Below are 24,386 nucleotides of genomic sequence, written 5' to 3' on the forward strand. Positions count from 1 at the left end.
TTTAATCATTTTGTGCTTCAGCTCCCCCTGCTGTAAAATGGGGATAATCTCCCCACCTCATCTCATCTGGGAATGCAGGACTGAGTAGTGTGAGTTTAACATATACTGCATTTCTCATTTAGGACACAAGCAGACATCCTGGGATCAAGCAGCCATGGGAAGCAAAATTTATTAAAGGGGGTGGGGGAAACTGAACTTTGGTTTCCACACATCATGGGTGAGTGCTCTAACCACTAGATAAAAAGTTACAAGGAACCATCTCTCCTGCTGCCTCCCGTTGAGGCTTAGGTGTGTGCTAGGTGATCTGGTGCCTAAACTGAGGCTGTTGTGCACATGGCAAGTGGCAGATCTTTAGACACCAAGGGCACTTTACCAGTGGAAATTTAGGTGCCTACAAAGATAGGCAGCAGCTGGGCAGGGGTTTTGAGGAGCTAAATTTTGGATTTAGGTACCTGAAGTGGCAGTTAGGTGTCTTAATCCCTTTGTGGATCTGTCTCAAAGTCCCTCTCTCCTATAATATTTAAGTGATGAATGAGTACAGTAGAATCTCACAGTTACGAACCACACACTTCATTTGGAACTGGAAGTATGCAATCAGGCAGCAGCAGAGAAAACATACACACCAAAAAGCAAATATAGTACAGTAATTACATTACTGTGTTAAATGTAAACTATAAATAAAGGGAAAGTTAAAAAAAAGATTTGACAAGGTAAAGAAACTGTTTCTGTGCTTGTTTCATTTAAATTAAAATGGTTAAAAGCAGCATATTTCTTCTCAATAGTAAAGTTTCAAACCTCTATTAAGTCAGTGTTCAGTTGTAAACTTTTGAAAGAACACCCATAATATTTTGTTCAGTTACCAACAACCTTCATTTCTGAGGTGTTCGTAACTCTGAGGTTCTATTTTACGTAACAATTTGGATTTTACAACAGCAACTCAACCTAACGAGAAAGGCGAATAAAAAAATATGGAATTAGAGAAACACTGATGAAGGCAATCACTACAGAAAAGTTATAGTCAAGCAGTCCAATTAAATCATTAACACACACACAGAGCACGATCCTCGACTTTCAATGACTGTGGTACAGAGATGACAAAGGAAGTGAAACTATTTGAGACCCTTTTTTTTTTTTTTTTTTTTTTTAAAACAGACATGACTTAAGTCAGTGAGTGAGAATATCATAGCTGCAGCTGTTGTCTGGCAGTAAATGAATGAATATTGGATTTGCCCCATTTGTTTCTACTAGCTCATTTACCCCCAGAGAGATGGCTGTTGTTGCATTACTCAAGACTTATGTTACTTATGAGAAAGCTCTTCAGTTACTTATCATCTGCATAGGTTATTTTAATCTTGCTTCCTGTTGACAGAAATCTAAGCAAAACTATCCCTATTTTTAAATAAAAGCCCTGGCTATACATCACATGTACACTGTAAAATAATCAGAGTGTATTTGCTAAAACATTCAGTCATCTGTTTCAACAGCAGCACCAAGAAAAAGAACCCCAAACTGCTGTGTGAACAAATTTGCTGTTGCTGCCATTCCCGCAGAAGCTGAGCCTCTGGAAACTTTCAGACCCACGTAATTATAATGGAAACATTTAGCAAACTTTAACTTGCCTCCCACAATCAGGGCAATGTACAGTGTGTTCTACAGAGACCTAGAGAAAGAGTTGATAGATGAAAAGATACCACACATATATACTTACCGGGCCCTGGAGGCTCCCGTCCTCTCGGTCTATGCTGCCTCTGGAGAGCCGCACATCAGGTTTCTAAAGGAATGAAAAATGTGGTTTTGTATTTTGTTTATAAGAGCATTACAAATTCAAACAGCCTAGGATTAAATTAAATTAATCATAAAGGCAAGAAAGTACTATTGAAAAATTTATACTTTGACTAATAGAGATGTGATTTCATTGCACCTCACATCCCCGGTTCTTGTAACATGCTCCTGCAAGTACAGATACCGAAACTATCAGTAGCTTCTAAAGAACTGTTTTTCAGCTACCCATTTTCTGCTACCACATAAAAATGCTTTATATAAATATTGATAGTACCATTTCCCCAACACAACATTGGAAAACCTGCATTTTAATTCTCCCAGAGGCAGCAAAGTCGTTTTTTATTGTATTTTCTTCCTAACAGCAAAAATTTCAACCACAGGATGAGAAATGCTGCGTATTAATTCCTGTTTCCTGCTTGAGAAAGGCTTATATGTACTTGGCTCCATCTCCAAGCCTGCAAATGGGGCCAATTACTGGAGCTCTTTAAACACTGTGGTTAAGATACAGAAAGCTAATAAAGAAGACTGGTTTCAATACCCTTTTGCTGATAGAAGCAACAAACAAATTTACCTTTTATTAGAGTTAAAAACAGTACATGGAGGGCTCTTTTTAAATGGTACAAATGAAAAGCTTTCAGGAAAATACTTTTATTTTTATTTTTTTTTTAAAAAACTTAATTTATCACTCCCTTCCTCACACACCCAGGTATCCACTGTATTTATACTTCTGAGACAAAAAAACATTTGGAAAGACCAACAGATAGGCAGTCCTGAAACAATGGCTACTGTTGATCCCAAGACCACAAGGTCAGCTCAGTTAGGAAATTCCTCTGATGTCATGGATAGACCAACAGAGAATGAAAGATGATCTGTCTTCTACCTCCCTCAGCTAGGAATGTGTATGGAGGAGTCCATTTTCAACTGCACATAATGCCTACTAACTCCGGTGCAAATTACATGGGAATACAGTGGTTTTTTTTCTTATTTAGATAAATGCCGACTATGAAACGCTGGATTTCACTAAAGTTATGTCATGTAGGGCTGTAAATTGTTTTGGGGGCAAACTTTTTGGAGGACAAAAATTCTGTGATTTTCATTTAAAACTACCCAGTCTCTATTCTCTGCTTATGAGCGGAAATATGGGAGTGCTGTGCCCCGGAATACTCATGGTTAGACATATCTTGCTAAATGTTCCTGAAAAAAACTGAAGCTGTGCTATACTGCAAAAACACACCTAATATCGGTCTTTAGAAATAGCCACCATTTGTTGGCAGCCAATAAGAAGAGCCTGAGCTGTGGTACAGTCATACTGTCAGCATTCACTCAAGGCTTTCACAGACCATTTACTATTTGTATTAAGGTAGTGCTTAAAGGCCCCAGATGAGACCAAGACCACTTTGTGCTAGGCACTGTGCAACTACATAGAAAGAGACAGTCCCTGTCTCAGAGAGACCTTACATTTTAAATAGACAAGACTGACAAAAGGTGGGAGAAAGGTAGTATTCTTATTCTTACTTTACGGATGGAAAACTGAGGCAGAGAGAGATTGTGTGACTTGCTCAAGGTCTTCCCGGGAGTATATGGCAAAGCTTGCAACTGAACCTAGATCTCTTGTATCTCAACCCATTAACCACAAGAGCACATGTCCTTTCTGACGAAAGATTCTTTTTTGCTAGTTATCTAGGTGTCCAATATACATATAAATATATATCTTACATAAACCATGTAATGTTTTTCATTATATTTTAAACTGAACACCACAAAAATTATCTTGCTCTGTCTTAGTAAACGAATGTAACCAAAGAGCTTTACATTACAATTGGATTTGGAGCTAGTGTTCAGAAATTGTCTTAGTTTCATTTTTATTTACATTGCAAATGCTCTTGGGCAAAGCAAAAAAAATCTCAGTCACTAAAACACTGGATTGGGCAAACTTCAATTATTTTTAAGTTTCAATGAATGTACTTATTCTTCCAGGAAAGTGCCTAATAGCAGCATTCTCTCAGATAATGGTGAAATATTCTGTGTTTTTGAAGCAAAGGCAGAAGCATCATTACATACACTTGATAGAATAAAATACAACTTTCTGTGGCATTAAATAGATACGGAGAAAAGGAAAATTGATGGAATTACAGTACTTCTATTTTCTCAGCTTCAAAATACAGGCAGGGAAAAAATCACTATCTTTTGATTGTGACTTGTTTTTAATATTCTGTAACTTTGCTCTTTAAATGCCAGGTTCACACAACATATAAAGAACAGAAATCATGTCACACAGGTACTCCAGACAGTTAAAAAGAAACCGCAGAAAACTGCCTGAGGAAAAGAAAGTCTCCACATGTCCCAACATAAATCTAGACTTTTCACACATGCTCAATTGCCAATACTTGCTTCCCGTCTTATTTCTATAGGCTGGATTCAGTGCCCACTGAAATTAAAATGGGCTTTGGATCAGAGCCTCTAATGAGCAATTCACTTATATTGTAAACATATTTCAATTTTAATCGTCTTTAGGGATTCTCTTCCTTTTGGGCTTTGCCAAAATCCATATTTCTGCAGTTCCTTCTATATTTACTCCCTTCTCCACTTCTGAATATGTTGGTGCTTCTGTGGCCACTCCCATAACAGTAGTATCTTAGGTTTCAGAGCAGCAGCCATGTTAGTCTGTATCCACAAAAAGAACAGGAGTATTTGTGGCACCTTAGAGAGTAACAAATTTATTTGAGGATAAGTTTTCGTGGGCTACAGCCCACTTCATCGGATGCATAGAATGGAACATATAGTAAGGAGATATATATACATATTGTGACGGACTCAGGCCAGAGGGATATAAGAAGGTGGTGGATGGCAGGTATATCAGCCTCAGAATGAGCAGAGCCCTGTTCCCTGGTGTCATAAACAGATAGTTAAGGGTTAATGCCTCTTTTACCTGTAAAGGGTTAAGAAGCTCAGTGAACCTGGCTGACACCTGACCAGAGGACCAATAAGGGGACAAGATACTTTCAAATCTTGGTGGAGGGAAGTCTTTGTTTGTGCTCTTTGTTTTGGGTGTTGTTCACTCTTGGGACTAAGAGGGACCAGACGTCCATGCAAGCTCTCCAAATCTTTCTGAATCAGTCTCTCATGTTTCAAAATTGTAAGCAATAGCCAGGCAAGGCGGATTAGTCTTATTTTTGTTTTCTCAACCTGTAAATGTCCCTTTTTTGTGGAGAGGATTTTATCTCTGCTTGCTGTAACTTTGAACCTAAGGCTAGAGGGGGTTCCTCTGGGCTATATGAATTTGATTACCCTGTAAAGTATTTTCCATCCTGATTTTACAGAGATGATTTTTACCTTTCTTCTTTAATAAAAAGCTTTCTTTTTAAGAACCTGATTGATTTTTCCTTGTTTTAAGATCCAAGGGGACTGGATCTGGACTCACTAGGGATTGGTGGGGGAAAAGAGGGGGGATGGTTAATTTCTCCTTGTTTTAAGATCAAAAGGGTTTGGATCTGTGTTCACCAGGGAATTGGTGAAGTCCCTCAAAGCCACCCAGAGAGGGGAGAGTTTTGGGGGGACAGGAAGTGCTCCAGACACTGAAATTTCTGGATGGTGGCAGAGTTACCAGATCTAAGCTAGTAATTAAGCTTAGAAGTGTCCATGAAGGTTCCACATTTGTACCCTAAAGTTCAGAGAGGGGAAGGAACCTTGACACCTGGATAGCCAAACAAGGGCTACTCCAGGCCAATCAAGGCACCTGAGGCCAATTTAACCAGCTAAGGTTGTTAGGCTAATGCTGGCAACTGATCTCAATTAACTGAGAAAGGATCAGTTTAGGCTGATAGGTTAATGGAGACAGCTGGAACCAATTATATTGCTTTAAAAGCTCTCCTTGCCAGTTCTCTCCAGAGGAGTCCAGGGAAAAGGAGCTGGAGGAGAGGTAGCATTACTGAATCCTGAGGTAAGGGTGAAGCTTGGGAAAAGGGAAGCATGGGGAAGTTGCCCAGGGAAACAAAGCAGCGTTAGTGGAGGAGGGAAGCCGCAAACAGCTGCTGCCATTAGGATCCCTGGGCTGGAACCCAGAGTAGAGGGTGGGCCTGGGTTCCTCCCTTTCTTCCCCCTCTCCCCGACATGATCTACAGAGATCCCTCTGAAAGAGGAAATAGACTTTGGTCCAGGGAGGAGACCAGCGGTACCTAAGGAGCTCTAAGGAGCAACAAAAACTATGGGTATTCCACCTTCCCACCTCCCATACTGGCCTGTGATGAAAATAGCTCAATAAGTGGCAACCTCTGCCACCATACTGGGAAAGAGATCATCCCGAGCTTCTGAGGCTACTATATCCGACAGGAAGCACGGGACCCACAAATACAGGCTCAGAACTTTGTCACAACATACAGAGATCATGAAAAGGTGGGAGTTGTCCTACCAACTCTAAGAGGCTAATTAATTAAGAGGAAAAAGCTTTTGTAGTGATAATCCAGATAGTCCATTTCAGACAGTTTGACAAGAAGGTGTGAGAATACTCAACATGGGGAAATAGATTCAATGTGTGTAATGGCTCAGCCATTCCCAGTCTCTAGTCAAGCCCAAATTGATGGTATCTAATTTGCATATCAATCCAAGTTCAGCAGTTTCTCGTTGGAGACTGTTGGTCACCTAATCACATCAGCCACGCCATCAGGGGCTCGTTCACCTGCACCTCTACCAATGTGATATATGCCATCATGTGCCAGCAATGCCCCTCTACATTGGCCAAACCAGACAGTCTCTACGCAAAAGAATAGATGGACACAAATCTGACATCAGGAATCATAACATTAAAAAACCAGTAAGAGATCACTTCAACCTGTCTGGTCACTCAGTAACAGACTTAAAGGTGGCAATTCTGCAACAGAAAAGCTTCAAGAACAGACTCCAACGAGTCCATTTAATTTATATGTCTCTTATTAAAAATATAACTGACTTGACGCTGTGCACACAGCCAGCCTATGTAAACACATGTACTTACAATTGTTACCATTATTCTCCAATCCCTGGCTCTTTCTGGTTGTCTATAACATTCCTTTATTTTATCTGGTCTTATATTAGCTCAAAATTATTTTTTTTTATGCAGGGTGTCTTTTACTGTATGTTCCTACAATACCTACCATTATGGGACACCTGGGCCTTTAATATTTATCTATATAAAACCAAAAACATGGATAGCCCTTTGTAAAGGAGTATATTTCCCAGGGCCTAGCAGGTACTGGCCTGCAGCACATGTGAGTACTTCAGAAATGTAAGTACATACACAACAATATACATACTTTCAGCCTCAGTCTAAGAATACAGTGCTCAATGACTAATAACAGGCACAGATGGCTTTCTAAATCCCTTGAGATAATTCCCATTCTGGTTTATTCACATGTATAGCTGGGGGTTATCAGTTCAGCAAAGCGAGAGTTCTAAAGGCAAACGCACTGCAGCTTTGACCTTTCTAAGTGATAAGATTTCACTGACCCTTTTAGCCCCTGGGTTCTAGCACTGGAACAACGATATGCTGTCAGAATTTTAATGAGAAAAAAAAATCCCACCTCAGTTAGCAACAATGCATGTGACACTCCCTGAATAATACTCACCACCCATCACACACAAAAATCTACCAGTTTCACACTCTATCCATCATTCTGCACCGCCAAAGCAAATCCCTCATCCTTTCCATTCCCTACGCCATGCCCAGTACCTTTTGACTAACCATGTTCCCCTTCCCTAGAACTTCATGGAGACTTCCCTACTTGACAGTGGCAGCTGACAGGCACTGTGTGGCTGGACGGATGGGGAGCTGATCCCCTCTGATGATTAGTTGTTCGGGAAAATATGTCCCCTTGGGTTCTTGAGTGGGCAGTGGAAGGATTTTTCCAGCGTTTACTGGGGCAGGGCGGTGGCGGGGGTGGGGTGGGGCATATGGAGTTGGGAGGTAAAGGGGAGCAAAGTTCCCAAGGAAACCAGTAGGTGGCTGAGCCCCATGAAATGAACCCATCCAGCCAAGCTGGTGTGTCTTGCAGAGTCTAGTTAACACCATGATAAGAGATAGAAACATTTTATAAAAAATGAAATCGGAAGATGTTGGGAGAAATTTGTGGGATCCTAAACCATGAATTTCTCCAACATTTACCTGGGAAAGTTTATCACTTGCCACTGGTGAGTGGATTTTCAAGCCCTGATTCTCCTCATGACCCTTAATACTGACCATAGCAACAAGACCACCTTCAAATATATTTCATGTATTTCCATAATATGAAATCTCTCTCTTGACCAGTGGTTCTCAAACTCTTTTTTACTGGTGACCCTGTTCACATAGCAAGCCTCTGTGTGCGACACCCCCTTTTAAATTAAAAACACTTCTTTACATATTTAACACCATTATAAATGCTGGAGGCAAAGTCAGGTTTGGGGTGGAGGCTGACAGCTCATGACTCCCTCCATGTAATAACCTCACGACCCCCTGAGGGGTCTCAACCCCCAGTTTGAGAACCCCTGATCTTGACCTTTCAGACTGTGTGGGGCTGAGCAAACGTTTCTTTCAATGGCAGAAGTACTGAATGTACTAAGCAAAAATGTAAGTGTAAGCAAAATATTTTGTGCTTGCTATTTCTACAGATTTCTTTAGAGCAGGAAGAAATTATATCCTTCTGGTTGTAAATTCACAGTAAATCTTACAGTAAATCAAAAGCCTCCAAAAGAAAGGGGATTTCTTGTCTAGGTCTAAGAAAGTGTGGTGTCACATATCTGAATTCTTTTGGAAATATCAACACGGAGTTTTCAGAATGGATGCATGTGATTAAGAATTAGAATATAATCTACTGTACTTACATTACCATGACTCATTAATAAAAACATATCCGTATTTTCAGGACATGCCAAGCTACAATATCTTGGTAGGATTTTCTCATGCTAAAAATTAAAACTCTATTTTAGTAGCAAGTCACATCAATTACTCTTGAGTTACCATTCTCAGAGAAAGTTGGACAAGTATTAAACCATATGCATGTGGGAACTTTTATATACACAAAAAACAAACAACAAGATAAGGAAACTATGCAAGTTATTTCATCCACAGCTATTGAAAGAAGGGAATAAAAAGTTCTTAATGTAATGCTGCTCTCTCTGATGCCACAAGTGCTGAGAAACCACTAAACAGAGTGCATATGTGCATAATGAACAATTAGGCACTGTCAACACAAAACCAGAGAAGGATCCAAAGTGAGAATAAAATACAAATGGGTGAACAGATCATTTAAATGCTGTAAGAAAACATTTTACAGAAGAAGACCAACATTACACATGTAGCCAACCAGAGGTTCTGAATCTAGAAAAAGTGTTGGCAATTATTTGGAATTTAACTGGCAAAACTATGATGTTTAACCTGAAACATACACATGTATGCACATACAGTATATTTCCTCATCCAGGGTTTTTGTATAGGGCACCCGTCACCATGATATTTACACCTTACTAAGATAAATGATATCTACACGGTGGAGATTTCTTTTGGACTTCATGGAGGCTTCTGTTTGTCTCCTTTCTTTAGTTGCAGAAGGCTCTCCTTTTGGGTTAAATTTTACAGTCACACACAATCATATAGTCAATAATCTAGAAATGTCAAAATTCAAATTTCAAAAATCGGAAATATATTTGATAGTCGGATCCAAAAAAATCAGAATCACCAATAAAAGTCTTAAAAGAATGATTTAAAAATTATTATAACAAATGAATTAACAGATTTACTTGAAAATTCATTCTGTATTCAGAGAGTAAACGATGTAAATTTGGGTTATACAAACACACAAAACTCTAATCCTGCAATTCCATCCATATGGACATACCTCTGCCAACATGGATTCCCTATGAATCAACAGGACTTCATAAGGGCACAAGTACCAACCTTCAGAGAGCAGAACAGTGGTCTGCATTCTTTTTGTTGGTGCTATAGAGCTGAAATCGAGTGTAGCAGAGAGGGTGGTTTGGTGTGATAAAGTATTGTGACAGTAGTGAGGTAATGCTTGGAAGTCGGTATTGTGCTGATGTGAATGTTGCTTTAACTTTGGATTTCCTTGTTTTGTGCCTGTGCTGCTGAGAGAAAAATAAACATGAACAAGCGTAACTAAGATTTTGTGTGTAAATAAATGCATGCAAACCAACACATGTGAGGTAGGCTGCAGTTCAGAATGAGATCTTCATTTATTTCTTGGACTATTTTAGGCATTGTGTTTATTTGGTTACTGAATTAAGTTATAGCTATATAAACCAGCAGTAATCTGATTTAAGTGGGTCCACAAAGGGGTTTTAAATTAATCAAAACACAAATTGTATTTACACTGGTGCAACTTTGATGTTTAGACATCATCATCATGTTCCTATTATGCCTCTGATGTTTAGGGCAGTGACAAAGCTTCTCCATTCCTGTCTGTTTCTGACAAGTCTTTCAATGGTTCCCCAGCTGTGCCCCAGGTTTTTCAGCTTGGCTTACACAGCTCTTCGCCATGTTGTTTTTGGGTGGCCTCATTTTCACTTCCCTTCAGCTGTCCATCTTATTGCTACTCTGGTGATGGAATCAGTTTCCATCCGAAGCACATGACTGATCCATCTCCAATACCTCCTGGCAATGATGGTGCTCAGATCCTCTTGGCTGCACTGTGTCAATAGATCTTGGTTTGAGATTGTTCCGGGCCAGAAGATATGCAGGATTTCCGAGGCAGGTTGAATGGAATTAAGACAGTTTGAACATGTCACACTTTCTCATTCCCCAGCATTCTGAACTATAAAGTAGTGTTGAAAGTACGCAGCTCTTATAAATCTTGAGTTTGGTTTTGGTGCTGTATTTTGATGATTTCCAGACTGTATTTAAGCTCCTGAAGGTGTTCCTGGCTTTACTGATTTTATTCCTGATGTCCTGGCTTGTTCCACTGTCCTGGCTGATGGTGCTGCCCAAGTATGTTTAGACAAGACCTTGATAAATAATGACTCCTCACTTTTATAACCACTTTAATTTGATGACCTCACGGGACTCTACAAACAAGAAAGCCTCACAACCCCTGTGTGAGTTGTGTCAATATCCTTTTATTAGAGATGGAGAAATTAAAGTTAAGTGACATGGTAAAAATAGTGTGACCAGATAGCAAGTGTGAAAAACTGGGACGAGGGGTGTTACGCGATGGTAATAAGTTGCCTATATAAGACAAAGCCCCTAATATTGGGACATCTGGTCACCTCAGGTAAAAATCTTACAATCTGTGGGAGCCTAGAATCCAGAACGCCTACCTGGCAGACTCATGCTCTGTCCAATGGAACATCTGAATGATGAAATAAGCAAATAATAGATTTCTGCTTGTTATGCATAACATGCTTAATACTGTTATCCCGTCCCTAGATTGTTAGCTGATGGGGTTAGAGACTCTTTTTTTACTTGCCTGTTCTACACTTAATACAATAGCAAGCTGTTCCTTGATTGGTGCTCCACGCACTTCTGTAATACAAAGAACTGTGGAGTAAATTTTGTCCGTCGTCTTTCAGTTCCACAGCACTGTGAGACACTGATCTCCAAACATCTACATTTTAGTCACTTTTGTCAAAACAATCTGAAAGAAAATATCTTACTACTAATTTAATTCTTCATAGTGCAATAAAGATGACAGCCCAGACAATGTGCAATATGATCTACCTACCAGCAGATGGGGACAGGAAAAAAAACGCTGATGTCAGCCCTATAGTAAAAGAGGTGTCCTAGCCAAATACATGACCTCCTAATTCACTTCCTGTCTCCCAGCAGGTAGAGTTTTCTGTCTCTCTGAGCTTGAAGTTTTTAACAGTTCTTTATTCTATCTAACCCTTGCTTCTATACTGAATGAAGTAGTTTTAGCTGATGGCTTCCCTTGAGAGATTTATTATTTTCTTTTTTATAAACAGGATTTCAGAATACTGAATTCAGTTAATACCAACAAGTTAATATTGACAGATACAAACAGAATTTCTGTCTGTCAGTATTAAACAGCTTTGCATAGTAAATCAGTTTTATGAAAGCTACTTTCACAGATAATTTCTTCTCTGCCCATGCAGTAACTTACATTTTGGTGCCATTCCAATTTCCTTCCTTGTTTGCACTGTCCCTGTTAACAATAATCATAGCATAATATATTCAGTGTTAACTATCTTTGTGCTGTTGTTTGTAGCTACAGTTTCCTGTTGCAGAAACCAGAAAATTCTGTCTATGAGCAAATCTGTCTTCTTCCTAGTAAGCAGTGGTTGCACTAGTGCCATCGCCAGTATGGTCTCTCTTCTTAATGCTCAATATATTATAATAGGCAATTGGTAAATTTCTCTTTTCCTGAGAAACTTGATTCTCTGCGGTAGAAGCAATGCGTGTTTTAGGAGCCTGGTGTATGCTGACTGCCTGTGTAAACAGACCTGATTCTGACTTCACACCCATGCAAATTGGGAATAACTTCATTAAAGTCAACTGAGTTACATTTGTTCAAAACCAGTCTAAGTGAAGACTGAAATCAGACTCTGACACGTCTATTCTCTACACACAGAATAATCCTCTGAAAGTTTCCTAATTTTAGGTGCATCATGCAGAAGGAGAATCATGTTTCTGTAGAGATTTTCTGCCAAAACTCATAGTCCTAATGTTTTCTCGATGGAAAAGTATTCTTATCAGAGCATATGTGGGACTCAACAATAGATTTGAGACAATAATGAACTCTGCTCTTCTCTGTGAGAAGAAAGAGGAGCCACAGAAGGGAAATACTGGTAAAGAGACAAGTGATTTCTCACCAGATCACAAAGAATGTTCAGAACAAACCTCACACTGAATCTGATCTTGCACCTTTACACATGCAAGATTCTTGTGACATCTTCAGGAGATATACACTGGTAAAGTCTGCAGATTGGGCCTATTGTGAGGACAGCTGAAGACATCATACAAGACACACTGAAAGCAATCTTCTTGGCCAGTGAGACAGAATTCAAATGAAAGGTGAGAGCATCTAAAAACAAATTTCTCCTGATGGATGTTGGGCAGTCTGGATTTAACAGGGAAGTTCAAAAAAAAAAAAAAAAGTAGATACAAAGGAAGCCTTTAACCATCTTCATATCTATGACTATGGTCCATTAGAAACATGTGCTAGTAACCTGTTTTCCACCATAATTTCCCCAGGAATAAACCTGGAGAATGAAATCTCATTTTCAAGAACTGCCTGATTGTTAATTAAACAGTTTCCTTCGACAGTATACTATGGATTTGAATATATCATGCTAATAAAATGTTAGCTTGTAATACCTAGCAATATATAAATTGCCATTAAATCTGTAACCGGCATCCAAAAAAAACAAAACAAAAAAAACTCTTGAAGTCTCTGATCAGAATACTTACAAAAAAAAATAGGCAGGAGAGGAGCCAAAGGTGAGGGGAGCATCCTTTCCCCCATCATTTGCTCAAGAAAAACAAAAATAATCATCCAAGATGAGATTTTGGTATTTTGCGTGTGACTCTCCATTTCCCCCTTAAAAGAGTTCACATCAGGCCAATCCACCCTTCTGAGGAATGTACGATATAGCTGCTCCCAGAGCTTGTCAACACTACTTCTAATTTTGCTGGAGTGTGTCATCTGAGTGAGAGTGGTGGAAAATGAAGGCTGATAAAGCCAGAATAAAATTTAACAAACTCCTCCAAGCTGATGCTGAAGCTATATCACCGGTTAAGAGAACCTTCCTATCAGTCTTCATTGACGCTGCCAAATCCCACCCCATGGAACTATCCAGAGGGGTACACTCTATTCTGAGTATCTACATCCTATATTTGAACTTAGTACCTAGAGCTGCAAAGAACCATCATTCTACCTCACTGAAAAGATCATGCACATTTGGGAAGGCTTCCCAAAAATTTCAATCTGCCCTGTCTGCAGCCCATAGTTTGCTTGCATTCCTTAAGTTCATTATATTCACTCACCAAGAAGTTCTGGATACCCTAAAGGAGTCTTGACCCAAGACTTCTGAATCCTATCCAAACCCTTCCTGGCTTGAAAGAGAGAGTCATGAGCAACTGGTGCCACTCATGACCAAAACAGCCAACACCTCATTCAGGGAAGGACCCTTCTCTTCCTTCTTCAAACATGCAAAAGTCCAGCCAACACTAAAGAAACCCACCCTGGATCCATAAATTCTAACCAAATACCTCAAAGTGTCAAACCTTCTTTTCCTGAGCAAGCTGATAAGAGAAGTTAGTCAAAAACCATCTTCAACCTTATCTAACTGAAACTAATATCCTGGGTCTGACACAATCTGGACTCAGGCCAGGACATGGAATTGTATTGATTTACTGGTACCGATGGATGACCTGCTGCCAATAGACAGAAGGCAGACATCCATTCTTATTCTCCTGGACTTCTCTGCAATATCTGATCCAGTTTACAATAAGACAGCTGTCTTGCCTGAAAGAAGTTTCAAGGGTCGAAGGTAATATACTAAAATGATTTAAGTCCTCCCTGGAGAGATGCACCCAAAGAGTAGTGATGGGACACTGCACGCCTACTATGTTGCCTCACGTGGAGTCCCACAAGTTTCACTTGTCTCTCCAACCCTAGTCAACACCTGCATGCAGCCACTAGTTGAACTGGTCAGATGACATGGATTCAAGTGCCTGTAATATAAACGCTCTACCTATTCTTCACCACACATACAACCATAGTGCTATCACCAGTAATTGGATGAGACCAGCTCATGGATAAAGAACAGCTGATTGAAACTGAATCCAAGCAAGACAGAGGTGATGCTGGTAGGCAGAAGAAAGCATTCTGAAGCGTTTGCAGCCACTGTGAAATCTTCTTTGGTAGCAGGTCTACACCTGCAATTGGTCAATCAGTCTGTAGCTAAACTCTCATATTCTTCCCTGATGCTAAACTCTCACACAGCAACATTGATAAGCAATGCTTTCTACAATATCCATTTGGCTAGGAGACTCCATACCACCTTGGCAAATGATGACCTGGCCTCAGTTATTCAAGCTGTCGTCAGTTCTGAGCTGCACTACAGCAAGATGATACACATGAGATGGTTGAGTTCGGGATCCTAACACAAGGAAGAAAGGAGAGCAGCAGAATACAGACCCTGGACTTCGAAAAAGCAGACTTAGACTCCCTTAGGGAACCGATGGGCAGGATCCCCTGGGAGGCTAATATGAAGGGAAAGGAGTCCAAGAGAGCTGGCTGTATTTTAAAGAAGTCTTATTGAGGGCACAGGAACAAACCATCACGATGTGCAGAAAGAATACCAAATATGGCAGGCGACCAGATTGGCTTAATAGTGAAATCTTTGGTGAGCTTAAACTCAAAAAGGAAGCTTACAAGAAGTGGAAATTTGGACAAACGACCAGAGAGGAGTATAAAGATATTGCTAGAGCATGCAGGGTGTAATCAGGAGGGCCAAGGCACAATTGGAGTTCCAGCTAGCAAGGAATGTGAAGGGTAACAAGAAGGGTTTCTACAGGTATGTTAGCAAAAAGAAAAAGGTCAGGGAAAGTATGGGCACCTTACTGAATGGGGGAGGCAACCTAGTGACAGATGATGTGGAAAAAGCTTAAGTACTGAATGCTTTTTTTGCCTCGGTCTTCCCAGACAAGGGCAGCTCCCAGATTGCTGCACTGGGCAACACAGCATGGGGAATAGGTGAGCAGCCCTCAGTGGTGAAAGAATAGGTTAAGGACTACTTAGAAAAGCTGGATGTACACAAGTCCATGGCTCCAGATCTAATGCAGCCAAGGGTGCTGAGGGAGTTGGCTGATGTGACTGCAGAGCCATTGGCCATTATCTTTGAAAATTCGTGGAGATCAGGGGAGGTCCCAGAGGACTGGAAAAAGGCAAATATAGTGCCCATTTTTTAAAAAGGGAAAAAAGAGAACCTGGGAAACTACAGACTGGTCAGCCTTACTTCAGTTCCTGGCAAAATCATGGAGCAGGTCTTCAAGGAATCCATTTTGAAGCACTTGGAGAAGAGGTAGGTGATCAGGAACAGTCAACATAGATTCACCAAGAGCAAGTCATGCCTGACCAACCTGACTGCCTTCTATGATGAGATAACTGGCTCTGTGGATATGGGGAAAGCGGTGGATGTGATAGATCTTGACTTTAGCAAAACTTTTGATACCCTCTCCCACAGTATTGTTGCCGGCAAGTTACAAAAGTATGGATTGGATGAGTGGACTATAAGGTGGATAGAAAGCTGGCTAGATTGTCAGCCTCAACGGGTAGTGATCAACAGCTCAATATCTACTTGGCAGCCGGTATCAAGTGGAGTGCCCCAGGGGTCGGTCCTGGGGCCGATTTTGTTCAACATCATTATTAATGATCTGATGGGATTAATTGCACCCTTAGCAAGTTGGCAGATGACACTAAGCTTGGGGGAGAAGTAGATACGATGGAAGGTAGGGATAGAGTCCAGAGTAATCTAGACAAATTGGAGGATTGGGCCAAAAGAAATCTGATGAGGCTCAACAAGTACAAGTGCAGAGTCCTGCATTTAGAAAGGAAGAATCCCATGTACCACTACAGGCTGGGGACCGACTAGCTAAGCAGCAGTTCTACAGAAAAGGACTTGGGGATTACAGTGAACAAGAAGCTGGATATGAGTCAGCAGTGTGCCTTTGTTGCCAAGAAGGCCAATGGCATATTGGGCTGTATTAGTAGGAGCATTACCAGCAGATTAAGGGAAGTGATTATTCCCCTCTATTCAGCACTGGTGAGGCCACACCTGGAGTACTGCGTCCAGTTTTGTCCCCCCACTACAGAAGGGATGTGGACAAATTGGAGAGAGTCCAGCGGAGGGCAATGAAATCATTAGGGGGCTGGGGCACATGACTTACGAGGAGCGGCTGAGGGAACTGGGGTTATTTAGTCTGCAGAAGAGAAGAGTGAGGGGGGATTTGATAGCAGCCTTCAATTACTTGAAGGGGGATCCAAAAGAGGATGGAGTTGGGCTGTTCTCAGTGGTGGCAGATGACTGAAAAAGAAGCAACGGTCTCAAGTTGCAGTGGGGGAGGTCTAGGTTGGATATTAGGACACACAATTTCACTAGGAGGGTGGCGATGCACTGGAATGGGTTACCTAGGGAGGTAGTGGAATTTCCATCCTTAAGAGTTTTTTAAGGCCTGGCTTGACAAAGCCCTGGTTGGGATGATTTAGTTGGGGTTGGTCCTGCTTTGAGCAGAGGATTGGACTAGATGACCTCCTGAGGTCCTTCCAACCATAATATTCTATGATTCTAAGTCTTCAGTAATTAGAAAACTAACTGGTACAGAATCCTGTAGCATGTCTCCTCAGCAACACTGCACACGTCAAACCTGTATTCCACTCTCCTACACTTGCGTCTCATAGAATACTGAGCCAAGTTCAAGGTCTCAGTTGTTTTCTTCAAAGCATTCAGTGGCCTGGGCCCAGAGAACCTACAAGATCACCTAAAGCTCCACGAATACAATTGTAGTTGATAAATTTGTCCCTTTGGCACAATGGAACTTTCTGCAATGAGGGTAAAGCTCATCTGTGCAAGGGTCAGTTTTCTTGGAGGTCAGTTCAGGACAGTAGAACAGACTCCCACAGGAACTAACGACCATCATAAACCTCACTGCCTTCCACTCTAAGTGCAACGTCCACTTCTTTGCCTGTGCCTTCTGTGACAAACATTCAGCAACATGTGTTACATTATAAAAAAATTCTAAAACAAAACATTCCATTGTGCACACTGCTCCCCCTGGGGAACGGATGAAAAATCATGAGAAGAAAAAACACACGCCAGATATTAGTCATGATGCTTAATGCACTAATGAAAGGTGCTCAGTTATTATAGTGGTAAGCATGGCATAAGAACCTATATAGAACAGAACAGAGCACTGTTCCTCATCCTGTGTGTGGTCTGACTGTGCTGTCTCTGTAACATTCCCAGTAGAATCATAGAATATCAGGGTTGGAAGGGACCTCAGGAGGTCATCTAGTCCAACCCCCTGCTCAAAGCAGGACCAACCCCAGCTAAATCATCCCAGTCAGGGCTTTGTCAAGCTTGACTTTAAAAGCCTCCAAGGAAGGAGATTCCACCATCTCCCTAGGTAACCCATTCCAGTGCTTCACCACCCTCCTCGTGAAAACTTTTTTCCTAATATCCAACCTAAACCTCCCCCAGCTGTTGGTCTGAAGAGTGAGCATCTGAACACAAAACCTGAACTCTGAGTCTGTGTTTTGCTGCTAATATAGATGTTTGGGAAACTAGAATTTTGATTCTCCCTGAAGACATGGGTTTCACCCCAGAAAAGCAAGACTGTAACCTTGGCAAGAAAAGAAAAGGGATGATTCATGAGCAGAGATTAGGAAATCAAACAAACTGCTCTCCACAACTCCCTGCTTGTTTTTTTTTTTTGTTTGTTTTTAAATTATGCCCTCCCATCAACTTCTCTCACTGCTCTTTGAGCAGAAAATTGGACAACTCTTTCAAGAGCCAGGGTTGTCAGATAAATGTGAGATTAACCCTTCTCCTAGGGATTGAATTCTCTCTGCTCTACCTGCTCAGGAGCAAATCTGGATGCCCACATAGTAGCATTTTGCACCACCCCTCATAATCTCTAGAGCCCTGAATGTGGAAAACAAACGTGTGATGAAGATCCAGATATGGACCACAAGAAAAACAGCTGCTCAAGAAGTGTTAAAAACTGGATTTGTTTGCCAAGCAAAACTTTTCATTTCAGTTATCAGTTTAAAAAGTCAGTATTTCAGGTTTCAACAACTGATGATAATGAATCACATGTTTGTGTGGAACAGACAAATTTTGTATTTAAACTAGACAGTTGAGAGGCCTATATTGTGCTATTATTTGAGGACTAAGCTGGCTCAAATAAATGCCAGTTAAGTTTCAGTAGTAACTTATCTGTTCAATTGATATTGCTGTTACACAGAAACTATTAATTTTAATAAGCTTTAACTGTTGACTGCTACTGAGATTAGTGGTACTCTGCAATGTATTACCAGGAATCTCTCCTCTTTTTCAAGCCAGCGCTGATCTTCCTCCATTTCTTGTTGCTGTCGTATCAATCTCTCCTCCATTAGATGTGTTGGTAGGACTTGTCCCATTCCTCGCATGTCCAAAGTGCCAGAATCCTAAGAGGAAAAGCTCAAGGGTTGCCATTTGCCTACCATGGCAGAATGTCATGGGACTCAATAGCTTTTATACACAGTTGTGAAAACTCTTGTATTATATAAGAAAGGATTTAGAAAACCCCAAACTTATAGTCTATCGTCTCAGCTCGACTAAAATATTAAAGTGGCACATCAAAAAGGACACATTCCAGTTATAAACATGTAGTTTGCCCTGCTTATTATTGGAACGGAATGAACTTTAGAAATCTATTTTACTTTTCAAGAATTTTTATGTACTTTTTTTCCCCCTCTTTTCACAAAGCTTGGATGATGAAAACAGATTTGTCAGTATTACTGTCCAGGTCTGGGGAACTAGCACAATGTTTGGGTTGCTAGCACTGCAGGATAATGTTTCTATCCAAACCGACAAACCCTCTTCCTCACTTATTTTTACTGACACTTTTGAAAAATATTGTGGGAATATTTCTAGTAGTTTTGTAAATTTCTTGTTCTACAAAATCTAAATGTTGGGCCTAACGTACCTGACACTGTCCCCTTAAAGTGGTGCTGAAAACACTAACCACAAGAAATGTGGGGTAGGGTTTTCACATAGGCACCAAAGGAAGTTAGGTGCCCAACTCCTATTGAAATTCAATGGGATTTGGTCACCTAACCCCCATAAATTCCTGTGAAAAACTCAGCTGTAATGTATTAGTGATGAATATGCACAAAACACATCATGTTCTTATACTGCCTTCTCCTTCACCCACATATAGGGCCAGAGTCTATTGTTCTTATTGACTAGTTGGGGGATTTAGGGTACTACTCTACCTGTGTAAGAATGGAAGAAACGTTTTCATCATTAACTAGCCCAGGGGTAGGCAACCTATGGCATGTGTGCCGAAAGCGGCATGCGAGCTGATTTTCAGTGGCACTCACACTGCCCAGGTCCTGGCCACTGGTCTAGGGGGGCTCTGCATTTTAATTTAATTTTAAATGAAGCTTCTTAAACATTTTAAAAACCTTATTTACTTTACATACCACAATAGTTTAGTTACATATTACAGAATTATAGAAAGAGACCTTCTAAAAATGTTAAAATGTATTACTGGCACGCAGAACCTTAAATTAGAGTGAATAAATGAAGACTCGGCACACCATTTCTGAAAGGTTGCCGACCCCTGAACTAGCCATTCCAACCTCATGGAGGAATCCTACACCACCAACTAGATACAGTGAAGGTATCAACCAGTACAGTATAGGCAGAACATATGGTCAAGTCAAACTAGCGCTCTCTTGCGCAAAGAAAAGCACAATTATGGGTTTCTTTGCATGACACATCTCTGCTGTCCTGTATTTAGCAGAATATCCCACTTTTCAGTTCTGCTCATGCAATTACAGGTAGAGAGAGAAGAGCACCACCACAGGGAGCAAAGAGATTTCATAAGATGGGAGCTGCATGAGGACCACTACCATGACGAGATAGGGAAAATAAGGAGAGATGAAGGGAGTGCAGGGAGGAAGGAAAGGAGAAGGATGGAATGTTGGAAGGGGAATGAAAAAAGAATGAAAAGGGCAAAGGAGAGGGCAGGGTTGGGGAAAGAGTTTGGCAATCTGCGGGGCACTTAGTGGCGTTGGGATGGTGAGAGGTATGCTGTGATCATGGAGAAACCTTGGATTCATAAAGTGCACTAGGTATCCACGGCACTATATATATTTTAAATGGATGATGAATTAATATATATTTTATGTAGCATAAACTTTTCTCCTTCAATAATAAGTAATAACAACTTTGCTCTTTTGCGGTGCATTGTGTCTGAGGAACTCAAAGTACTTTATAACCATTAATTTAGTTTCAACACCCCCAAAAAGGAAGGTAAATACTAATATCCCCATTTTAACGATTAGTGAACTCAGGCATAGGTGCACCACAACTTGCCAAGCTCATGTAAGAAACCAGTGGTAGAACAATGAACAGACTTCAGTCACGAGTCCCACTCCACTGTTTTTATTAATGAATAAAATATTCCCTTCCTTCCTTAATCAAACCATTTTAAAACTTCCAGGAAAACCGACTTCATTTCCCTAGATTAAACTCCAGAGTTTTATTTGCAATTAAAAAAAAAACTTTAGAATGCAATTACTGTACAGTGTACAATAAACTTTGTGAAAATTCACATTACCTCCATGGTGGGGGGCCACATTGATATTTCCTGAGGCCGATGATTCCAGGAATCTGCTTGATCCAAAAGAGATGCCTGGCCAGGATAAATGCTGCCTGCCATGGCTGGTATCCCATGAGAACCAGGATAGCCAGAGACCTATAAAAAGAAAATGCTTGATGATCATATTAAGGTCCCCAGTTAAGCTCCTCTATGTTTGATGATTCTCTCTCATGTGGCCAAAACAGAGAGCATAATAAAAGCCTCATGGCAGGAGATTAAGTCAATTAAAAGAAAATATAGAGCAACAGAAGAAAAGTCAGCAATTCAAGCTGAAATATGACATACTCACAAATACTACTTTAACAAACCACGTTTATTGTGTTAGAACAGGTGTCCTCAACTAGTGATAAAAAAGTTATGTTTTAACCCTAGTAGCAGAGGACATCAAAATCCCTTAATGAACAAAAAATATCCATCAATACATTTTCAACATAAGGAATTACACACACAGCTCTCATTAATGTTAATAGGAATCATGCACATTTCTCCCTATGAACTATGCTAAAAATGTACCCCCTAGTGTATCTTACAAGTTTAAATCCTGAGTGACAGCATGTAATTATCATAGCTGCAGGATGGCCTGACAAATTCCTTCTCTATAGAAAAATCAAAGCAATTTTAATGAGACTGAAGTGTTTTCATTTTAAAAAATGCTGCTTCAGTCTGGGTGCTCTGCAGCTTTGAGCAAATCTAAAAATTCTGAAACGGTTCCATGACAGAAGATGTTTTAAATTTACTTTGATGGTACAAGACCAAAGTTAAACAGGCAAGTATACTTTGTGTTAACATTTGGAGAGGGCTATCAACTCGAGGGAACACAAAATGCTTCAGAGAACTCACTGGGGAACACAGCATGAACAAGGGCAAGGTAATCAGACCACTTAATCCTATTTTGACATGCAAGTGACTTTGTTAGCCTAGTATAAATTGTCACATGCCTGTTACATGAACACTGAACTTCCTTGATAAATATGAGAAAAAGTTTATTACTGTAGTTTTAATTGACTGGAGAGTCAGACAAGGAGTTGACTTGCTTGCCATTTGGAATCAACCTACGAGACTCAATTCTGGTCTTTACACTGGTGTAAATGAGAAGTATGTCTATTGAACTCAATGGAGCTAAACTGGTGTACACACGAGGAGAAAGAGACCCACTACATGAACATGGATGATAAACTATTTTAAAACAGCAAGCACAAAGATAGGTAATATTTTACCTGGTAATGATTGGGTGGTACCATATGCTGTGGACTAGGATAAAACCCTTCACTGGATCTTGGACTGGGATAACCAGGTCTGCTAGGCTATAAATATAAAAAAGAGTACACTTTTTAAAGAGAACAATCATATAAATAAAATACAACAATCAAAGTAAGTTATTTTCAGGAAAGGCAAATTTTCTCATACTGCTAAACTTATACAAGATGCTTCATGAAAGCAAGCTTCAAAATGTAAGCAAAAAAAGATTGTAGGAAACAATAAAGTCGAGTGAATAATTCATTCAATGAATTTTGCCTCTTTTTCTGTTTGAAAACAGTTTAGGCTAGTGTCACATTTAATATTCAAAATTATTTGCTGAACAATTTCTATTAATAACTCTTGTTCTGTAGGTTCTTTGAGAGTAGCTGATTGTGAGTTTCCAATAACCTGAACTATGGGTTGGTTCTGAGAGGACACACTATTAAAGCATATTAATTGAAATCAGGTTTCAGGTGTGTATGCTCACGTTTCCAGGTTCGTAATCGGCTTCCTGCTAATATTTGCCAACACTTCCCATGTATTTTGGCAAATGTTCCTCACAGTTAACTCCTTTGCTAGAATAGTGGTCTAAAGAACAGGTAAAGCACAGTAAAGTCTAAACACAAGTAAAGCAAACTGAATTATTTCTTGGAAATAATATTCACAGAAATAATCCTGAGAGACTCCCTGAGCTCTAATTGTTAATGTCCATGTTGATGTAATTAACTGCCCCAAATTTTAACCAACATTTAAATTCCAAGACAGTTGGATTATTTATGTCTTGTTTTATAACCCATGTCCAGTCTAGTGAAGCAGCTAGAAACGTCTCCCATTAGAATGGACAGCAGCATTAACTATAGGTGGCAGCTAGCAAGTGGCCACAAAACTCCTTGGCTGGCTATCAGATAACTGATCTCTTTCCTCTTTAGGATTAGTTGCAACACTTCCTGTAACTGTACATCTTCTGGTCAATCATGAAAAAGTGAAAGAATTCAGAGGGTAATATTATACACTGTAATGTGAAAAGATGCTTGCTATTCTGCATTGCATCTAAGAGTGTATGATTTTGCTGGAACCTGAATATTATGTCTATCTGTGGCCACTAAATGGTGGAGATATTGCTAGAGCGACATACTTTTATCATCTAGGCAGAGCAGTGCCACTACTTCATCATTGGTGACAAGTTTGCTGACTTCTTCCCAGGGACATGTGATCAACATCAGCTTTCAAAAGATTTACACGTCTTTAGAGATAAGGAGGCGGTGTCGCTAGGTGCAGTGGGGAAGGAATCAAGTTCAGAGAAAACAGTATTTTGCAAAATACTGTCTGATTGCAAGGTTTCTAACTGTACACAGGGATGAGATGGGGGTATGTCATTTGATAGTACTAATGTTGTGATAAACTTGTTGCGAGTCTACTAGTATACATCCAGTTTTGAATTAGAAGTCTAAAACCCTTCACTGTAGGTGTATAATGGCACTGAACCTCTGTTACAATGAGAGAAAAAGAAACCAAATGCCAGCATGAGGAAATAATACGGATTCTAAGAGTCAAGTCTTAAAAGAAGTATTAAATCCCATGTTGACAAAATTCATCTAACTGGTTTACAGATCATCAGTACACATCCTGAATATCTTATGAAGGAACAGTGTAAAGTGATGCCTTAACTCTGCAGCTAAATTTCACATCTATAGAGCCACATATATAAAGAGAGTAACTTGAACAAGAACAGAAATGATCAAAACCCTACAAATAGAAAATGATGCACAATAACGTAGGTATCAGATTTTAAAATTAGCATTCTTTATCAGGTCCCAAAGCTCATAAAACCACTGTTCTCAAAGGCGTTAATGATGTACTTTTCTAACAGTTGTAATTCTTCATTCATTACATTAAAAAAGCATTTAGTGCACTCAGATTAAGCCTTAGAAGGCAAAATTTAATCCCTTCATCAAACAATGTTTTAAATTATTAACTACCATTGTTATTATGGGTCATGCAATTTATT

General features: G+C 40.0%; 1 protein-coding gene and 1 long non-coding RNA gene across 10 annotated transcripts in view; one reads left to right on the forward strand and one right to left on the reverse strand.

Annotated features, from left to right (window-relative positions):
- Positions 1-24,386, reverse strand: part of PTK2 (protein tyrosine kinase 2) — a 405,326-nt gene that overhangs the window by 26,650 nt on the left and 354,290 nt on the right. For 8 of the 9 annotated variants that reach the window (XM_075063277.1, XM_075063281.1, XM_075063280.1 and 5 more), the window contains 4 exons: positions 22,357-22,443; positions 21,098-21,235; positions 18,804-18,935; positions 1,709-1,771 (listed from right to left, as the gene is read on the reverse strand). In XM_075063277.1, the coding sequence (XP_074919378.1) occupies positions 1,709-1,771; positions 18,804-18,935; positions 21,098-21,235; positions 22,357-22,443 (420 nt within the window). The remainder of the gene's footprint in view (positions 1-1,708; positions 1,772-18,803; positions 18,936-21,097; positions 21,236-22,356; positions 22,444-24,386) is intronic. The other variant, XM_075063278.1, reaches the window with a different exon arrangement.
- LOC116838186 (uncharacterized) overlaps positions 1-24,386 on the forward strand; it is a 64,068-nt gene that overhangs the window by 25,355 nt on the left and 14,327 nt on the right. The gene's annotated exons all lie outside the window — the stretch shown is intronic.

This window comes from Chelonoidis abingdonii, chromosome 2 (genome assembly GCF_003597395.2).
Source record: "Chelonoidis abingdonii isolate Lonesome George chromosome 2, CheloAbing_2.0, whole genome shotgun sequence".
Classification (NCBI taxonomy): Eukaryota; Metazoa; Chordata; order Testudines; family Testudinidae; genus Chelonoidis; species Chelonoidis abingdonii.